The 22,870-nt window shown below is 41.0% G+C and overlaps 1 protein-coding gene across 2 annotated transcripts in view; it reads left to right on the forward strand.

The window, feature by feature from the left end:
• Cdkl2 (cyclin dependent kinase like 2) overlaps positions 1-22,870 on the forward strand; it is a 46,857-nt gene that overhangs the window by 18,204 nt on the left and 5,783 nt on the right. For both annotated transcript variants that reach the window (XM_075942934.1, XM_075942935.1), the window contains exons 6-12: positions 689-834; positions 1,229-1,317; positions 3,889-4,018; positions 5,909-6,207; positions 6,706-6,799; positions 8,525-8,648; positions 9,020-9,126. In XM_075942934.1, the coding sequence (XP_075799049.1) occupies positions 689-834; positions 1,229-1,317; positions 3,889-4,018; positions 5,909-6,207; positions 6,706-6,799; positions 8,525-8,648; positions 9,020-9,126 (989 nt within the window). The remainder of the gene's footprint in view (positions 1-688; positions 835-1,228; positions 1,318-3,888; positions 4,019-5,908; positions 6,208-6,705; positions 6,800-8,524; positions 8,649-9,019; positions 9,127-22,870) is intronic.

Genomic DNA, 22,870 nt, shown 5'->3' on the forward strand with positions numbered 1-22,870 from the left:
ATCTTGCACGCAGAGTCTCTCTGTCTTTACCGTAGCAGGTCTGTCTAGGCTGATCTTGCACACAGAGTCTCTGTCTTTACAGTAGCAGGTCTGTCTAGGCTGATCTTGCACACAGAGTCTCTGTCTTTACAGTAGCAGGTCTGTCTAGGCTGATCTTGCACACAGAGTCTCTGTCTTTACAGTAGCAGGTCTGTCTAGGCTGATCTTGCACACAGAGTCTCTCTGTCTTTACAGTAGCAGGTCTGTCTAGGCTGATCTTGCACACACAGAGTCTCTCTGTCTTTACAGTAGCAGGTCTGTCTAGGCTGATCTTGCACGCAGAGTCTCTCTGTCTTTACAGTAGCAGGTCTGTCTAGGCTGATCTTGCACGCAGAGTCTCTCTGTCTTTACAGTAGCAGGTCTGTCTAGGCTGATCTTGCACACACAGAGTCTCTCTGTCTTTACAGTAGCAGGTCTGTCTAGGCTGATCTTGCACGCAGAGTCTCTCTGTCTTTACAGTAGCAGGTCTGTCTAGGCTGATCTTGCACGCAGAGTCTCTCTGTCTTTACAGTAGCAGGTCTGTCTGGGCTGAACTTGCACGCAGAGTCCCACTGTCAGCTGACTGCTTTCACTACTTCCCTATGTCACCATCTCTTCTCCATTTCTGTCAACTATTACTGACCAAGATGGGTGCTGGGTTTTTCCCCAGGTAATTTAATTCCAAGACACCAGGAGCTGTTTTATAAAAACCCCATGTTTGCTGGAGTAAGATTGCCTGAGATCAAAGACACAGAAACAGAACCCTTGGAGTGCCGCTATCCCAAGCTCCCTGAAGTTGTAATAAATCTAGCAAAGGTAATTGTTCTTTTCCTTCTTTGTGCAGGAAATGTGTATAGTGTGGAGATTTGGTTCGCTCATGTGCTTCCCTCCCTCCCTCCCTCCCTCCCTCCCTCCCTCCCTCCCTCCCTCCCTCCCTCCCTCCCTCCCATTCTCTTTCCCTACTTGATCTTTTAGGTCAACAGTTTCCTCAAATGATTTTAAATTTGTTCCTTGGACAGACCGCTTCTTAAGAATTTGTGTATTCATTTACACCTGCAGACACTGAATGCTGGGTCTCGTTTGTGACATATCAACCACTGACGGTCACTGTTGTGATTTGTGCTGTTTTCTGTTCATTGGGTAGAAAGAAGAAATCTAAAAGTAGACAGCTGTTCTTGAAGAAGACTTGTATATGTTCTTGATTTTTCAGAAATGCTTGCATATTGACCCGGACAAAAGGCCCTTCTGTGCTGACCTTCTACAACATGATTTCTTTCAGATGGATGGATTTGCTGAGAGGTACGGTACCATAGTGCCAGCCTCTGCTCTGCAGGCCATAGGAGCAGGGCCACAGGGAAGTCTCCTCCACAGTCTCAGTGTTGCATTTGTTACCGCCGTCCTCGCAGGACGTCAGTTTTCTGTGTCCTACTCCATTCACCCGTAGTGGTAGCGTAATTCCTAAGGGGTGGTTTCCTGTGTGCCTGGAGCTGCAGATTTTCATGAAACAGTCTCTTCGCATTTCTTCTTCTGTCTTCTGAGATGGCACCCACCATTCTGCTCACTAATTATTATGTTGCTGCATCTGCGCAGTTGCCATCTCCTGTTGCTGGCAGACTCATGCCACACCTGGTCCAGTGCTGCTGGCATGGTTCCAGTGCTGCTCCAGATGTTAGCCTTGGCTCAGCTGACTGAACAAGAACCAGGAGAAGAGTGGCTGTGACAGTGCTGTTTATCTGTTATATATGCACAACATAAATGTATATTTTTATGTCTTTGCATGTATATCTGAATTGTGTGTGTGCACATGAATGGATGTGCTCTTGGGGGCCAGAAGAAGGCGGCAGATCCTTAGAATTGGAGTTAAAGGCATGGTTTCCAACATGGGTTCTGGGAACCAAACTCAGGTCCTCTGCAGGGTAGTCATTGCTCTTAACCTCTGAGCCATCTCTCCAGCCCACAGTGCATTCTTAGCTGCTGAGTTATCTTTCCAGCCCTAAAGCTTCATCATTTTACAAATCTCTTTAAAAATCTAGCTTAATAGATGATATCTGGATTCTTATATTTGCTTCTGTAGTCATTAGTGAACACCATAGTATGTTATTTTAGTTGCACAAAACAAATGTATCTCTAGAAAAGTGTTTTAATAGTCTTTTGAGGTAATTTAGTATTTTTTGATTCTATGTCAAACTTTAAATATATATTAATATTATACCAAAAGCTGGCATTGTTAGCTTCTTCCTTCTTTCTTCCTTTTCTTCCCCCTTTCCTCCTTCTTTCCCTTGGTCCCTTTCTTATTTTTATTATTCAAGGAAGGGTCTTACACTGTACTTCTGGCTGATCTGAAACTCATTATGTAGCCTAGGTTCCTCCCAAAGTCAGTATTCTCCTGCCTTGGCCTCCCTCCTCCTGTGTGCTGGAATTTACAGGTGTATGACTCAATGCTCAGCTCAGCTGTAGTAGTTCCTTTATTTAAATTGACCTTATGTTTATTTGTTTGTATGTATGTATGTCTGTGTATGTGTGCCTTTGTTTGTTATGTGTGTGTGCCCATAGATGCAGAAGATTGTGTTAGATGCTGTGGAGCTGAAGCTATAGGCAGTTGTTAGCCACGTGGTGTGGGTAATGGGAATTGAGTATGTTTTGGGAAAAGCAGCAAGCACTCTGACTGTTGAGCCATCTCTCCAGTCCTCTGTAGTGCTTTCTAAAGGACTGGTTGCGTTGTGAAATTTAAACTATGCCAATGACTTTTCCTCCTCTGTTGAATAAAATCCATTTTTGTCTGATCTTCTGAATTCATGTTTTATCTGTGCATACTTTTATGACATACTTTCATCATTTGAAGCACATTGGCAACACTGAATTATGTGAACTTTAAAAATGTTGGTATGTCATAATATAATATCAAAAATTATGCTCCATTTTATCAGAAAACTTTTGAATTATGGGAAGACCTCTAAGATCCCAAGTTAATAGAGTTGTAATTTGTTACATGAAAGTTTGAATTTTATTGTTTACAGAAATATTATCAGTTTCTTTCCTTGCAATGACTAGCTCACCTTGTTCATTTACAAAGCAAAATGTCGGGGCTGGAGAGATGGCTCAGTGGTTAAGAGCATTGCCTGCTCTTCCAAAGGTTCTGAGTTCAATTCCCAGCAACCACATGGTGGCTCACAACCACCTGTAAAGAGGTCTGGCGTCCTCTTCTGGCCTTCAGGCATACAGACAGAATATTGTATACATAATAAATAAAAAAAAAGCAAAATGTCTGCTACATACCCTTCTAAATAAGCATGGCTTTTCAGTTAGTCTTTCAAGTGTAAATAGTACATGGAAACTTGTGTGGCGTGACCTGTGCTCGGGTAGCCAGTCATTCACGTGCTCTTTAGTCAGCCACTACAGACCGCAGGAGTCTCTCTTCTCATCGCACAGAAGCTGAGGAGAGGTGTTCACGGGTTCGTTTCGTTTAATAAAATTAACCCTTTCACTGCTTTATTGTGAGCATCCATAAGTGACCCCCCCTCCCACACACACACAAACACTCTGTGTGGCTGTGAGGAGCACAGGAGTGCTAGCCTGGGTCAGTGCAGGTGTCTCAGTTCTTGGTGGGATGCCAGCAGCCTCATCCACATTGTTTGCCACCATCAGGACCAGTGTTTAGGGTGGTCCAGACATTCTCATGCTAAGACTCCTGAAAGACTCTCCCACACCAAAGGCTTTTAAGAAACTGTTCATATGGAATGTGATTTTTTTTTTCATTTTAAATAAAATGGATTAGGTTAACACTGAATCTTAAATGATTATCTTGATTTTTTTCTAGGATTATCTTTCTCATATAATTTTATTTTAATTGAGACATGTACTTTTATATAGGTTTTCTCAAGAATTGCAGTTAATAATAGAGAAAGATGCCAGGAATAATTCTTTACCCAAAAAATCTCAAAACAGAAAGAAAGAAAAAGATGATACCTTAGGTGAAGAAAGAAAGACGCTTGTGGTCCAGGTAAGTGTTCATGTTTTAAGGTTTAAATTTATGGAGGAAAATGCTGATTTAATTTTGTTTGTTTGTCAAGACAGGGTATCTTTTGGAACCTGTCCTAGAACTTGCTCTGTAGATAAGGCTGGCCTCAAACTCAGAGATCCACTGCCTCTGCCTTCCGGTGCTGGGGTTAAAGGTGTGTGTCACCACCTGGCAGAAAATTTAAGTTTTTAAAAATTAGATGTAGTCACTTTATTTTATATGTGAGTGTTTAGCTTATATGTATGTGAAGCACATACAGGCTTGGTACCTGTGGGGTCAGAAGAGGGCATTGGCTCCTCTAGAACTGGAATTTCAGGTGGTTTGAGAGCCATCATGTGGGTGCCGAGAAGCAAACCTTTGTTTTCTGCAGAGCAGAAAGTGCCCTTAACCTCTGAGCCATCCGTCTCTTCCACGCAATAATGAAGATTTTAAAGTTTTAAAACACTGGGCAAATTGTTAACTTTCAAACTGGTTGAAAAGCCAAACAAGCAAAAAGATCATTTTTTTTTGTAGACACTACCTTAAATAAAACCCTTAACATATTCTGTTTTAAATGCTCAGCAGTACTAGAAAATACAGTAGTGTTCTTAGAAAGTCACCTCACATAAAACAATGACTTGTCAACATAAGGAAATGGCGTATTCTGGGCCAAGGATGAGTTACCATGCCTCTGGAACATGACTTTTAGTTATCCTGAATGACATGCTTTGCTGTGAGAACTTTATAGCCATGGAGCAAAGGTTACTAAACACACTGGTAGGTCTTAGGTAGGTAGACTACAGCAGGAAGTCTTTCTGCTCTTTTCACATGTTAGTTTAAAGCCTTTAGGTTTTGGTAGAGGCCAGAGGTCCACTGTGCTCATCAATACAATCTAAGAGTTTACCTGATAGTCTTGAGGAAGCTGGCTCAACTACAGAATTTAAATGCTATTAAAGGGACTAAGATAATCCAAGGTAATTTTGTCTTCAGACCTACATCTGTCTCTACACAGTCACAGTTTCTTATCCAGAGTCAGTTTGCAAAATCTTTACTGTAGATGCAGCCTTTGTAGAGAGTTTCAGATCCACACATGCATCCAAGAACTCTGGGCATCTCTGTCCATGTCCATACAACACTGGGGTGCAAACACATCTTCCAACTTAGTCTGTTTTCCTTCTTTAATAATAGAAAATGAAAATATTATTTTCAGAATTTTTATAACATTTTAAATTTGTGATTCTGATAGTTAAAAGTTTACTTTTCAGGTTGGGCAGTTGTGGTGCATACCTTTAATCCCAGTACTCGGGAGGCAGAGGCAGGTGGATCTCTGAGTTCGAGGCCAGCCTGATCTATAAGAGCTAGTTCCAGGACAGGCTCCAAAGCTACAAAGAAACCCTGTCTCGAAAAACAAACAAACAAACAACAACAAAAAAAACCAAACCAAAAACAAAAACAAGAAAGTTTCTAGTATTATCAAGTGAAACAAAAGAAGAGTTTTCAAGTTTATGCTCTCTGACTTTGAATATGTAAGAGCCAAAAGCAGCAATCTCTATTCATCTTCCATGTTTTCCTCCCTACTGAAATGTATACGCACAGCCACAGGTCTGCCTCTCTCTGTCTCTCTACCATCTATCTACCATCTATCTGTCATCTCTCTGTCTATCCAGCATCTGTCTGTCTGTCATCTATCATCATCTACCTACCTACCTACCTACCTACCTACCTACCTACCTACCTACCTACCTATCAAGTTGATAATGCATCAAATAAATATTCTTGTATTATCACAATAACTATTTGAATAAGAATCTTGATTTTAATTCCATAGGTAGAATAAGGGTGTGAAGTTTCTTGTCAGATTATTAAATTTTTAATATCTTTATCAATGTTCAGGATACTAATGCTGATCCCAAAATGAAGGATTCTAAAGTGCTTAAAATAAAAGGATCAAAAATTGATGGTGAGAAAACTGAAAAAGGAGGTAGAGCTTCAAATGCAAGCTGTATCCATGACAACGGGACAAGCCACATCAAAGGCTTGCCTTCCACAAGCCTCAGAGACTGCAGTAATGTCAGCATTGACCACCCAAGAAACCCAGGCATGGCGATTCCTCCACTCACACACAATCTTTCTGCAGTTGCTCCTGGCATCAATGCTGGGATGGGGACTATTCCTGGAGTTCAGAGTTACAGGTATGAACGGGAGATGAGACAAAAAAAAAAAAAAGCTTGCTAATTTGTTCACATGATTTTACTGACAGAATTCTGACTGCAATTTCTACTTATAAAGTAGCCGTTTAAATATGATGATCTTGTGATAAAAATTATTAGAGTTTACTAGGAAAAAAGGAAAGAATTTACCTAAGTCCTAAGAAAGTATGATTTTACTGTTGTTTATGATACAGAGAATCTATAGCTGTAATAAGAGGACTAATTGGTGTTGGGTGGCTGCTGCTGCGTGGAATGGTGGTGAGCATGTGGTGTCATAAGATGCTCCTTTGGGCTTGTTCCTGAAAGGGGCAGCTGTGGGAAGCCTGAGCAATGTCATAAGAGACAGGATATTTGATCAGACTTCTGTGCGTTGTGTACTTGAGAATAGGTATTAAATTGCATATCTTTTAGCTTGATGTCATTGATTTTGTGTTTGAATAAAATAATTATTAATGATTCTAACTTTACAATCTGTTACAGAGTGGATGAGAAAACTAAGAAATACTGTAATCCATTTGTTAAAGCCAGTCAGCCTTCCCCATCAGGGATCTATAACATGAATGTGACCACATCTGTAAGTAACTGTTCTCAGCAGCCACCTCCAGACCTGCACTGGTCTAAGCATGAGAACGAAGAATTAAGAATTTATTTGGAGACACAGAGTAAAATCTGAATTATACAATACCATCCTAACTTATGACAGCTGTAATTTGAAATTCAGGTTGTTTAAATAAATTTTTTAAGTCTGAATGAAAGATTCTCTAAGATTAAATCTCATTTATTTTCAGCAATATAAATACATTTTCTTAACCTAATGCTTGCAGTTGAGTTCTTTTTAAAGAGCAAACAAGAAGATACTTTGTCTTATTATCTTACTGGATTTTTAGTGAACATATTTTATATAATCACTTAAGAGCCATCTATGATCATTCTATTGTATATAAGACACTGGAACTGGGTTGACCCAATCTTTATGGCACTCATGGTCTAGTAGACCAGCAAGGCGAAAACATGGTGGCAGGCTGGGCGGTAGTGGCACATCCCTTTAATCTACCAGAACTTTGGAGACAAAGGCAGGCATATCTCTGTGAGTTTGAGGCCTCCCTGATCTACAGAGCTAGTTCCAGGACAGCCAGGGCTGCATGCGTGCGCGCGCGCGCGCGCACACACACACACACACCCTGTCTTGAAAAACCAAACAATCACCTGAGCAAACAGCCAAGCATGGTGGCAGATTTGAATGTGAGAAGCATGTACATGCTTCAGAGATATTGTGGGAAGGAGCTTCGTTGCTCTCAGTCACGACCATACCAAGTAGTCCACCTTTTCGTTCTGATTAAAACTATTGGCCTCTATTCTCTGTGTAAAGGCCAAAGTCCTTCTAGGTATTTTTGCCTGAATCAAGTCCCTAACCCTGTATTCTATCTCTGTCTGTTATGTTCCTCCATCAGTTCCAACTCGAGATTTCCTTTTTACTTTTATATGATGGCCAGATATACCCATGCCTTTGGGCTTCTACACTTACTGTTTCTCCTTTACAATATTATTCCCCTAGACTATCCAACATATGCTTTTTGTCCTCTTTAGTCCATAAAGAAGATCTTGAGAACTTCTTCATTATTGAACTCATTTTAATATGGCATCTAGTCCTCTATCACTGTCTACACCCTCTCCTTACCTAATTCTCCTCCACTGTGTATGCCAAATACCCTCTGTGTGTTATATAAATGTATTGTCTATCTCTTTGCAATGGAAGGTTAGCTTCTAGCTCAGTAATTTGAACTTTTGTTTTCCTCACTGATCCATCTCATCAATTACAAGATGCTTAGCCTGTTAAGCTGCTTGAGAGGGTCCGCGGTATGGGTATCAAAAGCTGAGTAACAAGATTATACCGAGACAGTAAACTTGGGGTTGGATAATGTATATGAAGACCAACTGGTCACAATTAAGGTAAAGAACTGCAGTTGTTTGCTGAAAAGCCCAGACGGTGTTGTAAGACTGACCCTGCTGGTTAAAGAACCAGGATGGCAGGCCCATCCTCTGCTGCCTGTTGCTTGTTGGGGCTTCCACTGAAGATTGGCAAAGAGGAGAAAAGAAGAGAGAACAATCAGTTTTTGTACTTGTTAGCAAGTTTGATGAATTGACTGGTGAAACTGTTTTCTGTGTCAGTAATGTCCTTAAAGTTTTATTATTTCAGCCCTTGAAATCACACATCTGAGTATATGAATACAGTAGTTACAAGAGAATGAAAGCCTAGCTTACCTCAAAGCTGATGTGTGCTAATCATTCTGATAATCAGGTCTCTAGTGAAAAGTACCTCCTTCAGGCAAGTAAGAAAAGGAAAGAGTATTCCAAAGCAGACGTGCGACTGCCTGAACTAAACTATAATCACCTCCCGGAACTGAGAGCTTTAGAAGGCTTAGGTACGTTTATGAGCTTCTACTCTTTTCAGCCATTTGTTTATGTTGCTAAATTGTAAGCTAAGCTAACAATGTTAAAAATGTGTAGTAATGTGCATACTTACGTAGGCTAATGTGTCTACTCATCTCTAGTATAGTGCTTATGTAGAAAACTGCCAGATGGTGGTGGTGTATGCCTTTAATCCCAGAATTTGGGAAGCAGAGGCAGGAAGATCTCTGTGAGTTCAAGACCAGCCTGGTCTACAAGAGCTAGTTCCAGGACAACCAGGACTGTTACACAGAGAAACCTTGTCTCAAACAAAACAAAACAAAATGAAAAACTAAAACTAATAGTGCCTAATTTTTTATTATGTTTTTGATTCTTTCTTATCTAGCTCGAAATTCTAGGCTAATAAAGAAGGAGAACAAATCTCTTTCAGAATCTCGAATTCCCTCGCTGGCTGCTATTGACCTGCATGCTTCCAGTATTGCCTTACACCAGGTACAGAAATGCTCATCATAGATACAGCTGAGGTCTCTCTCAGATTTAATGTGCTGTAGGGGGAATTCGCTCTTAGGAATTTGGCAGGTTTTTCTATGGGTTCTGTTTTGTTTATAAGTTCATTACACATAGAACTTTATTACACATGCATTTACTGCAACACTTATGGATTGAGGTAATTCGTTCTTCAGTTTGTGAGATGGGGTCTTTATCTTTAAAAACTTTTTAATAAACTTTATTATAAATAATTTGCAAGCAAATAAAAACATCACATACTGCCAGGGATTGGTGGCACACACCTCTAATCCCAGCACTTGGGAAGTAGAGGCAGGCGAGTCTTAGTGAGTTTAAGGCCAGCCTGATCTACAAAGTTAGTTCCAGGACAGCCAGAAATCCTGTCTCAAAAAACAAAAAACAAAAATAAAAAATCACATACCAAAATTAACCAGACCAAAAATCTATACCACTCCATGAGCTTCTGTACAATTAGAATAAGCATTCAGAATGGAATCAGAGGCACCTCTCTGTAAACAAAGACTGCTCTTAAATTTCCTGGCCACCCAAACCCGAATAATCACACAGAAACTATATTAATTACAACTCTGTTTGGCGGATGACTGAGGCATATTTATAGCTAGCTCTTCCATCTTAAATTAACCCATTTCTATTAGTCTGTTTATTGCCACATGGCCATGGCATTACCTCATTTTCTATATGTCTTGCTTCTTTGGTGGCTGGCTGACGTCTGTGTTTCTGCCTTTCCTCTTCCCAGAATCATCCTAGTCTGGTCGCCCCACCTATACTTCCTGTCTGGCTACTGGCCAATCAGCGTTTTATTCAACCAATATGAGTGACAAATCATCACAGTATACAAGAACTTTATCCCACAGCACTTCCCATTACATTTTACACTTTAAAGACTGAATATATTTCATGCACTTATATCTACCATCCAACCCAAAAGATCCATGGTAGAGTCAGAACTAGAAAAATAAGTAGCTGTTTATCCTTTCACAACTCATGTTCAGCACCTGAATTCAGTCTTTTCTGATCTCCTTACATTCAGCCTTTCTTGCTCTCTTTTCTTCATGTTATGTTATACTCACAAGAAAGTGTGTTTACATGTGCACATATATTACTGGCTGAATTCTCCATATGGAAGGTATTGTGTTTTTTTCTGAGACTGCATGATTTTATTTAATATTACGCATTTTAAGTCCATACATTTTCTTGCAAATTTTACAACTCATTTTTTTAGAGCTAGGTAGCATTCTGTTTTTTATATATACCAAACTTTTATTATCCATTCACCTACTAATGGCTAGGTAGCCTGGTTGCAGTTTTTTGCTTTGGTGACTAAAACAGCAGAAAACATGGGGTGCAGAGATCTATTGCAGGGCTCGGGCATTCAGGAGTGAATAGCAGGGCCATCTACTAGGTCTGCTTTTAAGTTTTTGAGAAATCACCAGACCGATTTCCACCATGGTTGTACTAGTTTGCCCCCTCTCCCACAGTGAATAGGGATTCCTTTTTCTCCACATCTCCAGTTCTGATTCTGAGTAACATGAGGTGGTGTCTCCCAGCAGTATTGATTTGCCTTTTCCTGTTGACTAGGGAGATTGAACACTTTGAGAAATAGTTATTGGCCATTTGTATTTCTCTCTCCTTTTCTCTTCCCCCGCCTCTCTCTTTTGAGACAGGATTTCTCTGTGTAGTCCTGGGTATTCTGGAATTCACTCTGTAGACCAGGCTGGCCTTGAACTCACAGAGATCCTCCTGCCTCTGCCTCCCAAGTGCTAGGGTTAAAGGCGTGCACCACCACCACCCAGCTGTATTTCTTTTATAAGAAGCTGTCTATTCAATTCATTAGTCCATATGTTGACTGGTAGTTTTATTTCATTGGTATTTAATTTGTATAATTCTTTTTAAATTCTGGATATTAGCTCTGGATATTACTGAAGTGTAGTTTGTAAAGATTTCTTTCACATTCTGTGGCCTGTTTGTTAACCCTGCTGTTTTCTTTGCTGGAAGGAAATGAAACTTGCTTTTACCTGGGTCTCTGGGCTATGGGTATTCTATTTGGGAAGGTCTTGCATGCTCAATATCTTGAAGGATATCCCTTGCATTTTTTCTAAGTTTCAGTGTTTCAGGCTTTAAATTAAGGTCTTTGGTTCATTTTGAATTGAGTTTTGTACAAGATGAGAGATAAAAAAAATCTAATTTAATTATTCTTCAGTTAGAAATCCAGTTTTGCCAGCACCATTTGTTGTATGGGCTTTTTCCCAAAGTAGTTTTTGTCTCCTTTTTAGACAATTAAGTGGGCACAGCTTTGTGCTTTATTACCGGGTCCTCCATACGATTCCATTGGCCTACTTGTCATTCTTTTTTATGGTCTTTTTTTTTAATTTCATTTTACTTTCCAGTCACAGTTCTCCCCCACAACCCCTTTCCTTCTGCCCCTCTTCAGCCCTGTTCCTATCCATTCCTTCCAATGGTAAGGACTTCCATGGGGAGCTGGCACATTAAGTTGGGGCAGGACCAAGCCCCTCCTCTCTGTATTAAGGCTTAGCATTGCATTCCACCATAGGAACTGTGCTTCCATGAGCTAGTTCATGCACCAGAGCTATATGGTCCTCCTGCCAGGTACCTCACCAGATCATCCAGTTTCACCACTGTCTCCCATATATGGAGAGCCTAGTTCGGTCCCAAGGAGGTTCCACAGCTGCCAGTCAAGAGTTCCTGAGTGCGGTGGTGGCACACACCTTTAATTCCAGCACTTGGGAGGCAGAGGCAGGCAGATCTCTGTGAGTTCAAGGCCAGCCTGGTCTACAAGAGCTAGTTCCAAGACAGGAACAAAAAGCTACGGAGAAACCCTGTGTCGGAAAAAAAAAAAGAGTTCATGAATTTCCACCAGCTTGGTTCACCTGTCTCTGTAGATTTCTCCATCATGATCTTGACCTCCCTTGCTCATGTATTCCCTCTTCCCTCTCTTCGACTAGATTCCCGGGGCTTAGCCTGGTGCTTGGTTGTGGATCTCTGAATTTGGTTGTTAGTTGCTGGATGAAAGCTCTTTAGTTGGGGTATTCACCATCTGATTACTGGAAAAGGCCAGTTCAGGCATCCTCTTCAATACTGCTAGGAGTCTTACCTGGGATCATCCTTGAGGATTCTTGGGAATTTCCCTAGCACCAGTTTCTCCCCATAGTGGCCCTGTCTATCAAGATCTCTCCTTCATTTCTCTCCCCCTCCATCCCTCTCGCCTTTGACCATCCTGTTACCATCTCCTCCCCTTTACCGCTCATCCCTCTTCTCTCCAGTTTACCCAGGGAAGTGAAATTGAAATTTATGCCCTGGCAATGCTGAAGCATTCTTGGGCAGTCCATAAATAGTGGTTCTGTTGAACTTGTCCATATTGGGCTTCATGGTCTAAGTTGATGAGGATGACTGACCAGGTCTCTTTCTCAAGAGAGTTTACCCAGGGGATCTCATCTAATCCTACTTTCCAGAGAGATCCATGTGTCCATTTTAGGGTCTTTCTTGTCACCTAGCTTCTCTGGAGCTGTGGACTGTAGTCTGGTTATCCTTTGCTTTACATATAAGATCCACTTATGAGTGAGTACATACTGTGTTTGTCTGAGTCTGGGTTACCTCACTCAGGATGGTTTATTCTCATTCCATCCATTTGCCTGCAAATTTCATGATGACTTTTTTTCAACATCTGAGTAATACTCCATTGTGTAAATGTACCACATCTTCTTTATCCATTCTATTTATTTATTTATTTATTTATTTATTTATTTATTTATTTATTTATTTATTTTATTGAGAAAAGGAAAAAAAAAAACAAGTTCCCGCCTCCTCCCAGCCTCCCATTTCCCTCCCCCTCCTCCCACCCTTCTCCCCCTCCTCCCACCCTTCTCCCCCTCCCCCCACTCCTCTCCCCCTCCCTCTCCAGTCCAAAGAGCAGTCAGGGTTCCTTGCTCTGTGGTAAGTCCTAGGTCTTCCCCCTTCCGTCCATATCTAGAAAGGTGAACATTCAAACTGGCTAGGCTCCTACAAAGCCAGCACATTAAGTAGGATCAAAACCCCGTGCCATTGTCCTTGGCGTCTCATCAGCTCTCATTGTTCGCCATGTTCAGAGAGTCCAGTTTTATCCCATGCTTTTTCAGTCACAGTCCAGCTGGCCTTGGTGAGCTCCCAGTAGATCAGCTCCACTGTCTCAGTGGGTGGGTGCACCCCTCGTGGTCCCGACTTCTTTGCTCTTGTTCTCCCTCCTTCTGCTCCTCATTGGGACCTTGGGAGCTCAGTCCAGTGCTCCAGTGTAGGTCTCTGTCTCTATCTCCATCCATCACCAGATGAAGGTTCTATGGTGATATGCAAGATATTCGTCAGTATTGCTATAGGATAGGGTCATTTCAGGTTCCCTATCCTCAGCTGCCCAAGGAACTAACTGGGGACATCGCCTTGGGCTCCTGGGAGCCACTCTAGGTTCAAGTTTCTTGCCAACCCTAAGGTGGCTCCCTTAACTAAGAATTGTGCTTCCGTGCTCCCCTGTCCAACCTTCCTTTATCCCAATCCTCCTTTTTCCCCAAGTTCCCCCCATCATCCCCTTCTCCCTTTTCTCTCCCCATCTCCCCTTACCCCCATCCCACCCCACCCCCAAGATCCCAATTTTCTCCCCGGCAATTTTGTCTACTTCCCATAGCCAAGAGGATAACTATATGTTTTCCCTTGGGTTCACCTTCTTACTTAGCTTCTTTAGGTTCACCAATTGTAGACTCTGTGACCCTTATTTATGGCTAGAAACCAATTATGAGTGAGTACATCCCATGTTCATCTTTTTGGGTCTGGGTTACCTCACTCAGGATAGTGTTTTCTATTTCCATCCATTTGCATGCAAAATTCGAGAAGTCATTGTTTTTTACCGCAGCATAGTACTCTAATGTGTATATATTCCACACTTTCTTCATCCATTCTTCCATTGAAGGGCATCTAGGTTGTTTCCAGGTTCTGGCTATTACAAATAATACTGCTATGAACATAGTTGAACAAATGCTCTTGTCATATGATAGGGCATCTCTTGGGTATATTCCCAGGAGTGGTATTGCTGGGTCTAGGGGTAGGTTGATCCCGAATTTCCTGAGAAACCGAAACACTGATTTCCAAAGTGGTTGTACAAGATTGCATTCCCACCAGCAATGGATGAGGGTACCCCTTTCTCCACAACCTCTCCAGCAAAGGCTATCATTGGAGTTTTTTATTATAGCCATTCTGACAGGTGTAAGATGATATCTCAAAGTTGTTTTGATTTGCATTTCCCTGATTGCTAAGGAGGTTGAGCATGACCTTAAATGTCTTTTGGCCATTTGAACTTCTTCTGTTGAGAATTCTCTGTTCAGTTCAGTGCCCCATTTTTTAATTGGGTTAGTTAGCATTTTAAAGTCTAGTTTCCTGAGTTCTCTATATATTTTGGACATCAGACCTTTGTCTGTTGCGGGGTTGGTGAAGATCTTCTCCCAGTCAGTAGGTTGCCTTTTTGTCTTAGTGACAGTATCCTTTGCTTTACAGAAGCTTCTCAGTTTTAGTAGGTCCCATTTATTCAATGTTGCCCTTAATGTCTGTGCTGCTGAGGTTATACATAGGAAGCGATTTCCTGTGCCCATCTGTTGTAGGGTACTTCCCACTTTCTCTTCTATCAGGTTTAATGTGTTCTGGCTGATATTGAGGTCTTTAATCCATTTGGACTTGAGTTTTGTGCATGGTGATAGATATGGGTCTATTTTCATTCTTCTACAGGTTGACATCCAGTTATGCCAGCACCATTTGTTAAAGATGCTTTCTTTCTTCCATTGTATACTTTTAGCTCCTTTATCGAAAATGAGGTGTTCATAGGTTTGTGGGTTAAAATTCGGGTCTTCTATACAATTCCATTGGTCGACTTCTCTGTTTTTATGCCAGTACCACACTGTTTTCATCACTGTAGCTCTGTAATAGAGTTTGAAGTCAGGGATAGTAATGCCTCCAGAAGATCCTTTATTGTATAGGATTGTTCTGGCTATCCTGGGTTTTTTGTTTTTCCATATAAAGCTGATTATTGTCCTCTCAAGATCTATGAAGAATTTTGATGGGACCTTGATGGGGATTGCATTGAAACTATAAATTGCCTTTGGTAGAATTGCCATTTTTACTATGTTGATCCTCCCAATCCAAGAGCAAGGGAGGATACCATTTTCTGGTATCCTCCTCAATTTCTTTCTTCAATGCCTTAAAGTTCTTGTCAAATAGATCTCTCACTTCCTTGGTTAGAGTTACCCCAAGATATTTTTTGCTGTTTTTGGCTATCGTGAAAGGTGAAGCTTCTCTGATTTCCCTCTCTGCTTCCATATCCTTTGTGCATAGGAGGGCGACTGATTTTTTGGAGTTGATCTTGTATCCTGTCACATTACTAAAGGCGTTTATCAGCTGTAAAAGATCTTTGGTGGAGTTTTGGGGGTCGCTTATGTACACTATCATATCATCTGCAAATAACGAAAGTTTCACTTCTTCTTTCCAATTTGAATCCCCTTGATCCCCTTATTTTGTCTTATTGCTATTGCTAGAACTTCAAGCACTATATTGAAGAGGTATGGAGAGAGTGGACAGCCTTGTCATGTTCCTGAGTTTAGTGGGATGGCTTTGAGTTTCTCTCCATTTAATTTGACGTTAGCTGTCTGTAGTAATAGGGGAGCGGCGGTGGGGCTGTGTCCCCAAAACCCCAAGCCACCTGCCCTGCCCGGCTTTACCCGAAATAATTACACGGACACTGTATTCTTTTAAACACTGCTCTGGCCCATTTCTAATCATCTGTGTAGCGCCCCTAGGTGCGCTTACCGGGAAGATTCTAGCCTAAGTCCATCCTGGGTTGGAGCTTCATAGCGTGCGTCTTCCCTGGAGCAGGTAGCATGGCGTCTCTCCTGCGTCTGCTCCGGAGAGCAGAGCTGTGGAGTCTGACCTCACTTCCTCTTCCTCCCAGCGTTCTGTTCTGTTTACTCCACCCACCTAAGGGTGGGCCTATCCAATGGGCCTAGCAGTTTCTTTATTGCTTAACCAAGGAAATCAACAGATTGATATATGACACTCCCACATCAGCTGTCGGCTTGCTGTATATAGCTTTTATTATATTTAGGTATGACCCTAGTATCCCTAATCTCTCCAATACTTTTATCATAAAGGGATGTTGAATTTTGTCAAATGCTTTTTCAGCATCTAATGACATGATCATCTGGTTTTTTTTTTCAGTTTATTTATATGATGGATTACATTGATAGATTTTCGTATGTTGAACCAGCCCTGCATCTCTGGGATGAAGCCTACTTGATCATAATGGATAATTTTTCTAATGTGTTCTTGGATTCGGTTTGCTAGTATTTTGTTGAGGATTTTTGCGTTGATGTTCATGAGTGAGATTGGCCTATAATTCTCTTTCTTGGTTGAGTCTTTGTGCGGTTTTGGTATCAGAGTAACTGTAGCTTCATAAAAGGAATTTGGCAATGCCTCTTCTGTTTCTATATTGTGGAATACATTAAGGAGTATAGGTATTAGCTCTTCTTGGAAGTTCTGGTAGAATTCCGCATTGAAACCATCTGGTCCTGGGCTTTTTTTGGTAGGGAGATTTTTGATAACCGCTTCTAATTCTTTGCGACTAACAGGTCTATTTAGATTGTTCACCTGGTCCTGGTTTAACTTTGGTATATGGTATTTATCTAAAAAAGTGTCCATTTCCTTTACATTTTCCAGTTTTGTGGCATATAGGCTTTTGTAGTAAGATCTAATGATTCTCTGAATTTCCTCTGTGTCTGTGGTTATGTCCCCCTTTTCATTTCTGATCTTATTAATTTGCAAATTCTCTCTCTGCCGTTTGATTAGTTTGGATAGGGGTTTGTCAATCTTGTTGATTTTCTCCAGGAACCACCTTTTTGTTTCATTGATTCTTTGGATTGTTTTCTGTGTTTCTATTTTGTTGGTTTCAGCCCTCAGTTTGATTATTTCCAGTCTTCTACTCCTCCTAGGTGAGTCTGCTTCTTTTTTTTCTAGAGCTTTCAGGTGGGCTGTTAAGTCTCCAATATGTGCTTTCTCTGTTTTCTTTAAGTGGGCACTTAGTGCTATGAACTTTCCTCTTAGGACTGCTTTCATAGTGTTCCATAAGTTTGAGTATGTTGTTTCTTTATTTTCATTGAATTCCAGGAAGACTTTAATTTCTTTCTTTATTTCTTCCTTAATCCAGGTATGGTTCAGTAGTTGACTGTTCAGTTTCCATGAATTTGTAGGCTTTCTGGGGATAGCATTGTTGTTGAATTCTAACTTTAATCCATGGTGATCTGATAAGACACAGGTGGTTAGTAATATTTTTTTGTAACTGTGGATGTTTGCTTTGTTACCGACTATGTGGTCGATTTTCGAGAAGGTTCCATGAGCTGCAGAGAAGAAGGTATATTCTTTCCTATTTGGGTGGAATGTTCTATAGATGTCTGTTAAGTCCATTTGCTTCATTACCTCCATTAATTGTCTTATTTCTCTGTTAGGTTTCTGTCTGATTGACCTGTCCATTGGTGAGAGAGGAGTGTTGAAGTATCCTAGTATTAGTGTGTGCGGTTTGATGGCTGCCTTGAGTTTTAGCAATGTTTCTTTTATGTACGTGGGTGCTTTTATATTAGGGGCATAGATGTTTAGGACTGAGACTTCATCCTGATGAACTGTTCCTGTTATGAGTATAAAATGCCCCTCTCCATCTCTTCTGATTGATTTAAGTTTGAAGTCAACTTTGTTAGAAATTAGTATGGCCACACCTGCTTGTTTCTTAGGTCCATTTTCTTGATAAGCCTTTTCCTAGCCCTTTACTCTGAGTAGGTGCCTGTCTTTGTGGTTGAGGTGTGTTTCTTGTAAACAGCAGAATGTTGGATCCTGTTTTTTATCCAATCTCTTAGCCTGTGCCTTTTTATAGGTGAGTTGAGTCCATTGACATTAAGTGATATTAATGACCAGTGGTTGTTAACTCTGGTCACTTTTTAGTCGTAGAGTTTGTGTGTTTCCCTTCTTTGAGTTGTGTTGGTGAAGGGTCTCTAGATGTCTAAGTTATTGTGGTCATTGTTGGACTCCTTGGTTAGTGATTTTCCTTCTATTACTTTCTGTAAAGCTGGATTTGTGGCTGCGTATTGTTTAAATTTGTTTTTATCCTGGAAAATTTTATTTTCTCCATTAATAGTGAACGAAAGCTTGGCTGGGTATAGTAGTCTGGGCTTGCATCCATGGTCTCTCAGTTTCTGCAGTACATCTATCCAGGACCTTCTGGCTTTCATGGTTTCCATGGAGAAATCAGGTGTAAGTCTGATAGGTTTACCTTTATAAGTGACTTGGCCTTTTTCCTTTGCAGCTCTTAAAATTCTTTCCTTATTCTGTATGCTTTGTGTTTTGATTATTATATGGTGAGGGGATTTTTTTTTTGATCCAGCCTATTCGGTGTTCTGTATGCTTCTTGAACCTTCATAGGTATATCTTTCTTTAGGTTGGGAAAGTTTTCTTCTATAATTTTATTAAATATATTTTCTGGACCATTGAGCTGCACTTCTTCTCCTTCTTCTACTCCTATTATTCTTAGGTTTGGTCTTTTTATTGTGTCCCAGATTTTCTGAATGTTTTGTGATGAGAGTTTGTTGGACTTGCTGTTTTCTTTGATCAGTGTGTTTATTTTCTCTATGGTATCTTTAGAATCTGAGATTCTTTCTTCTAACTCTTGTATTCTGTTGGTTATGCTTGTTTCTGTAGACTCTGTTTGTTTACTTAAATTTTCCATGTCCAGCCGGCCCTCTGTTTGTGTTTTCTTCTTTGCCTCCATTTCAGTTTTCAAGTCTTGAACTGTTTCCATTATCTGTTTGATTGTTTTTCCTTGGTTTTCTAGGGTATCATTCACTGATTTATTCAATTCTTCAAACTTTCTGTTATATTTCTCATCCATTTCTATAAGTGCGTTTTTTACATGCTGTTTAAGGGTGTCAATCACTTTCATGAAGTCAATCTTTTCTACTTCTTCTTGATTAAGGTGTTCATGTCCTCCCATTGTGAGGTCGCTGGTTTCTGGTGGCTTCATGTTGCTTTTCAGCTTGTTGGGTGAATTCTTGCATTGGCGTCTGCCCATCTCTTCTTCCAAATGCTCCCTTATGGATCTTCTTTTACCGGATCAGGTCTCCTTGCCTACTGATGTACCTTCCCACTGATGGCTCTCCCCAGTGATGGCTCTCCTGGTGCTGAGATCAGATCTCCGTGCCCATTGATGGCTCTCCCCAATGCTGGCTCTCCTGGCACCCAGATCAGGTCTCCGTGCCCAATGTTGACTCTCCTGGCGCCGAGAGATCAGGTCTCCGTGCTGGTTGGGCAGCTCGCAAACAAAGCGCCTACCCTGCTTGGTGCAGGCAGGTCATAGAAACAAAGGAACTCCCGCCCGCTTGGGTGCCCCGAGGATTCGGACCCAGTGCCCAGACAGGCTGGGCTGGGTGATGTTATGTGTCGAAAGAGGGCAGTGGGGCTGAAGTGGGGAGGGTTCTGGATGCAAGCTGGGTGGGATAGGAAGAAAGAGGCAGTATGCAGGGAGTAGAGGCCCTGCAGAGAGCCCAAGAAGGATAGGGGGCTGAGGAACCCCTGAGTTCCCTGTCCCGGGCTGGCGCCGCAGGGTCAGAAACTCACCCCAATGTTGGCTTTCCTGGCGCCGGAAGATCAGTTCTCCATGCTGGTTGGGTAGCTCGCAAACAAAGCACCTACCCTGCTTGGTGCAGGCAGGCCATAGAAACAAAGGTCTTTATCCATTCTTTAGTAGAAGGACATCTAGGTTGCTTCCAGGTTCTGGCTATTATGAAGAATGATACTATGAACATTGTTGAGCAAGTGTCCTTGTGGTATGATTGAGTATCCTTTTGTTATATGCCCAGGAGTGATATCACTGGGCCTTGAGGAAGATTGAATCCCAATTTTCTGAGACACTGCCATACTGATTTTCAGAATGGCTGTACAAGATTGTACTCCCACCAGCAGTGGAGGAGTGATCCCCTGACTCCATATTATCTCCAACATAAGCTATCCTTAGTGTTTTTGATTTTAGCCATTCTGACAGGTATAAGATGGTATCTCAGAGTCGTTTTGATTTGCATTTCCCTGATGATTAAGGATGTTGAGCAATTACTTAAATGCCTTTTGGCCATTTGAGGTTTTTTTTTTATGGCACCAGCTTGAGCTGAGTATCATTTTTTATTTATTAACTTTTAAAAAATATTTATATATTATGTATACAGTGTTCTGTCTGCAAGTAAGCCTCCAGGCCAGAAAAGGGCACCAGATCTCATTACAGATGGCTGTGAGTCACCATGTGAGTGCTGGGAATTGAATGCAGGACCTTTGGAAGAACAGTCAGTGCTCTCAACCACGGAGCCATCTCTTCAGCCCCCTACCTGTCTATTCTTATAGCAGGACTAGGCTGCCTTTCTCTAATTACTATAGCTAAGATTTTGAGCACTGTATCAAGAGAGAGAAGAATACAAATCCTTGATCCTGACTTTAGAGGAAAGGATCTCAGCTTTTCTTCTTTTTATTTAATGTTGGTGTGGTGATCTGAATAAGAATGCCCCTACAGGTTCATGTATTTGAATGCTTGGTCATCTAACAATAAATACACTTTTAGGAGGTGTGGCCTTGTTGTAGTAGGTGTGGCCTTGTTGGAGGAAGTGTTAATGGTGGTGGGCTTTGAGATTTCAAAAGCCCAAGCCAGGCCCAGTGGCTCTCTCTGATTTAGATACAGGATTCTTTTCTCCTCCAGCACCTTGTCTGCCTGTATTCTACCATGCTTCCTGCCATGGTGATAATAGACTAAACCTCTGAAACTGTAAGCAAGCCCTAATTAAATGCTTTCCTTTATAAAAGTTGTCATAGTCACAATGTCTCTTCTCAGCAATAGAACACTGACTTAAGGCAATTGCTATATGTTTGTGGTATAAAGCATTTATTATTTTGTGGTATGTTCCATCTATTTCTAAAGTCTCCAGAATTTTTATCATGAAAACATGATGAACTTTGCCAAATGAGTTTTAAGTGTTACTTGAAATAATTATGTGATTACCATCTTTTACATTTGTTAATGTATGTTGGGTCAACCTTGCCTTTGGGATGAAGTCCACTTACTCAAAATAGCTAATCGCTTTCCTCCTCCTCCTCATTTTCTTTCTTTCTTTCTTTCTTTCTTTCTTTCTTTCTTTCTTTCTTTCTTTCTTTCTCTTCTTCCTCCTCCTCCTCCTCTTCCTCCTCCTCCTCCTTCTTCTTGAAAAAGGTTCTCTCCATGTAGCCCTGTCTGTCCTAGAACTTGCTAATGTAGACCAGGCTAGCCTTGAACTCACAGAGATCCACCAGCATCTGTCTCCTGAATACTAAATTTAAAGGAATGTGCCACCACATCTGGTGATGTATAATTCTCTATGTTCCTGAATTTAGTTTGTAAGGAATTTATTCAGAATGTCTGCATCTGTGTTCATTGAGGAAGTAGGTCTGTAGCATGTGTGTGTGTGTGTGTGTGTGTGTGTGTGTGTGTGTGTGTGGTTTGTGTGAGCATGCACATGTATTGTATTTTGGTATAAGATAATACTGGCTTTTTTTTGTTTTTTGTTTTTTTTGTTTTTGTTTTTTTTTTTTTTTAGTTTTTCCGAGACAGGGTTTCTCTGTAGCTTTGGAGCCTGTCCTGGCACTAGCTCTTGTAGACCAGGCTGGCCTCGAACTCACAGAAATCCACCTGCCTCTGCCTCCCGAGTGCTGGGATTAAAGGCGTGCGCCACCACCGCCCGGCAATACTGGCTTTGTAAAATGATTTTGGTAGTTTCTTCTGTCTTGTGGACCAGTCTAAGAATTGGTATGAGGTCTTCCTTGCAAGCTTAGATAGAATTCAGCAGTGAATCCACCTGGTCCTGGCTTTGTCTTCAAGAGGAGACTTTTAATAACTTTCACTGCTTGTAATGGGTCTGTTTCAGATACATCTTCAGGTATTAATTTTGGAATATGATATACTTTTAGAAATTTCCCCTGGTTATCCAGCTTTTCAGAGTATGGGTTTTGTAGTAATTCCTAATGATGTTCTGAGTTTTATTGGAGTCGGTTGGGATGACGGCCTTTTGGTCTCTGTCTGGTTTTACTAGTTTGTATCTTCTCCTGTCCCCTTTTCATCACATTAGTTAAGGGTTTGTCTATATCATTAACTTTTTCAACAAAACAACTCTTTAATTGGTTTTATGTATTATTCTTTTGACATCAATTTCTTTCCTAATCTTTCCTATTTCTTGCTGTGTGCTCTGTTTAGGACTGGATTTTTTTTTCCTGAGCGCCTTGAGGTGCATCACGAGTTGATTTATTTGGTATCTCTCATGAACACGTCTCACAGTCTACTCCTCTCAGGACTGCTGCGGCTATATCTAGAGGTGCTAATAGGATGCGTTTCCATTAGCATTTGTCTCGAGGAATTTTATAATTTCCTGCCAGATTTTTTAGATGACACAATATTCATTCAAAATTCTGTAGTTGTCTTGCTGTTGATTTCTAGTTATTGCATTATGGTCTGATAGGAGATGAGTAATTGCCTCTTTTTGTTGATGTTATTTTATTTGTTGAGATTTGACTTGTGTCCTCTGGTGTGACCAGTTTTGGAGAAGGTTCCGTGTACTGTTGGGTACAGTATTCTCTT

The sequence above is a fragment of the Microtus pennsylvanicus genome, chromosome 12 (genome assembly GCF_037038515.1).
Source record: "Microtus pennsylvanicus isolate mMicPen1 chromosome 12, mMicPen1.hap1, whole genome shotgun sequence".
Classification (NCBI taxonomy): Eukaryota; Metazoa; Chordata; class Mammalia; order Rodentia; family Cricetidae; genus Microtus; species Microtus pennsylvanicus.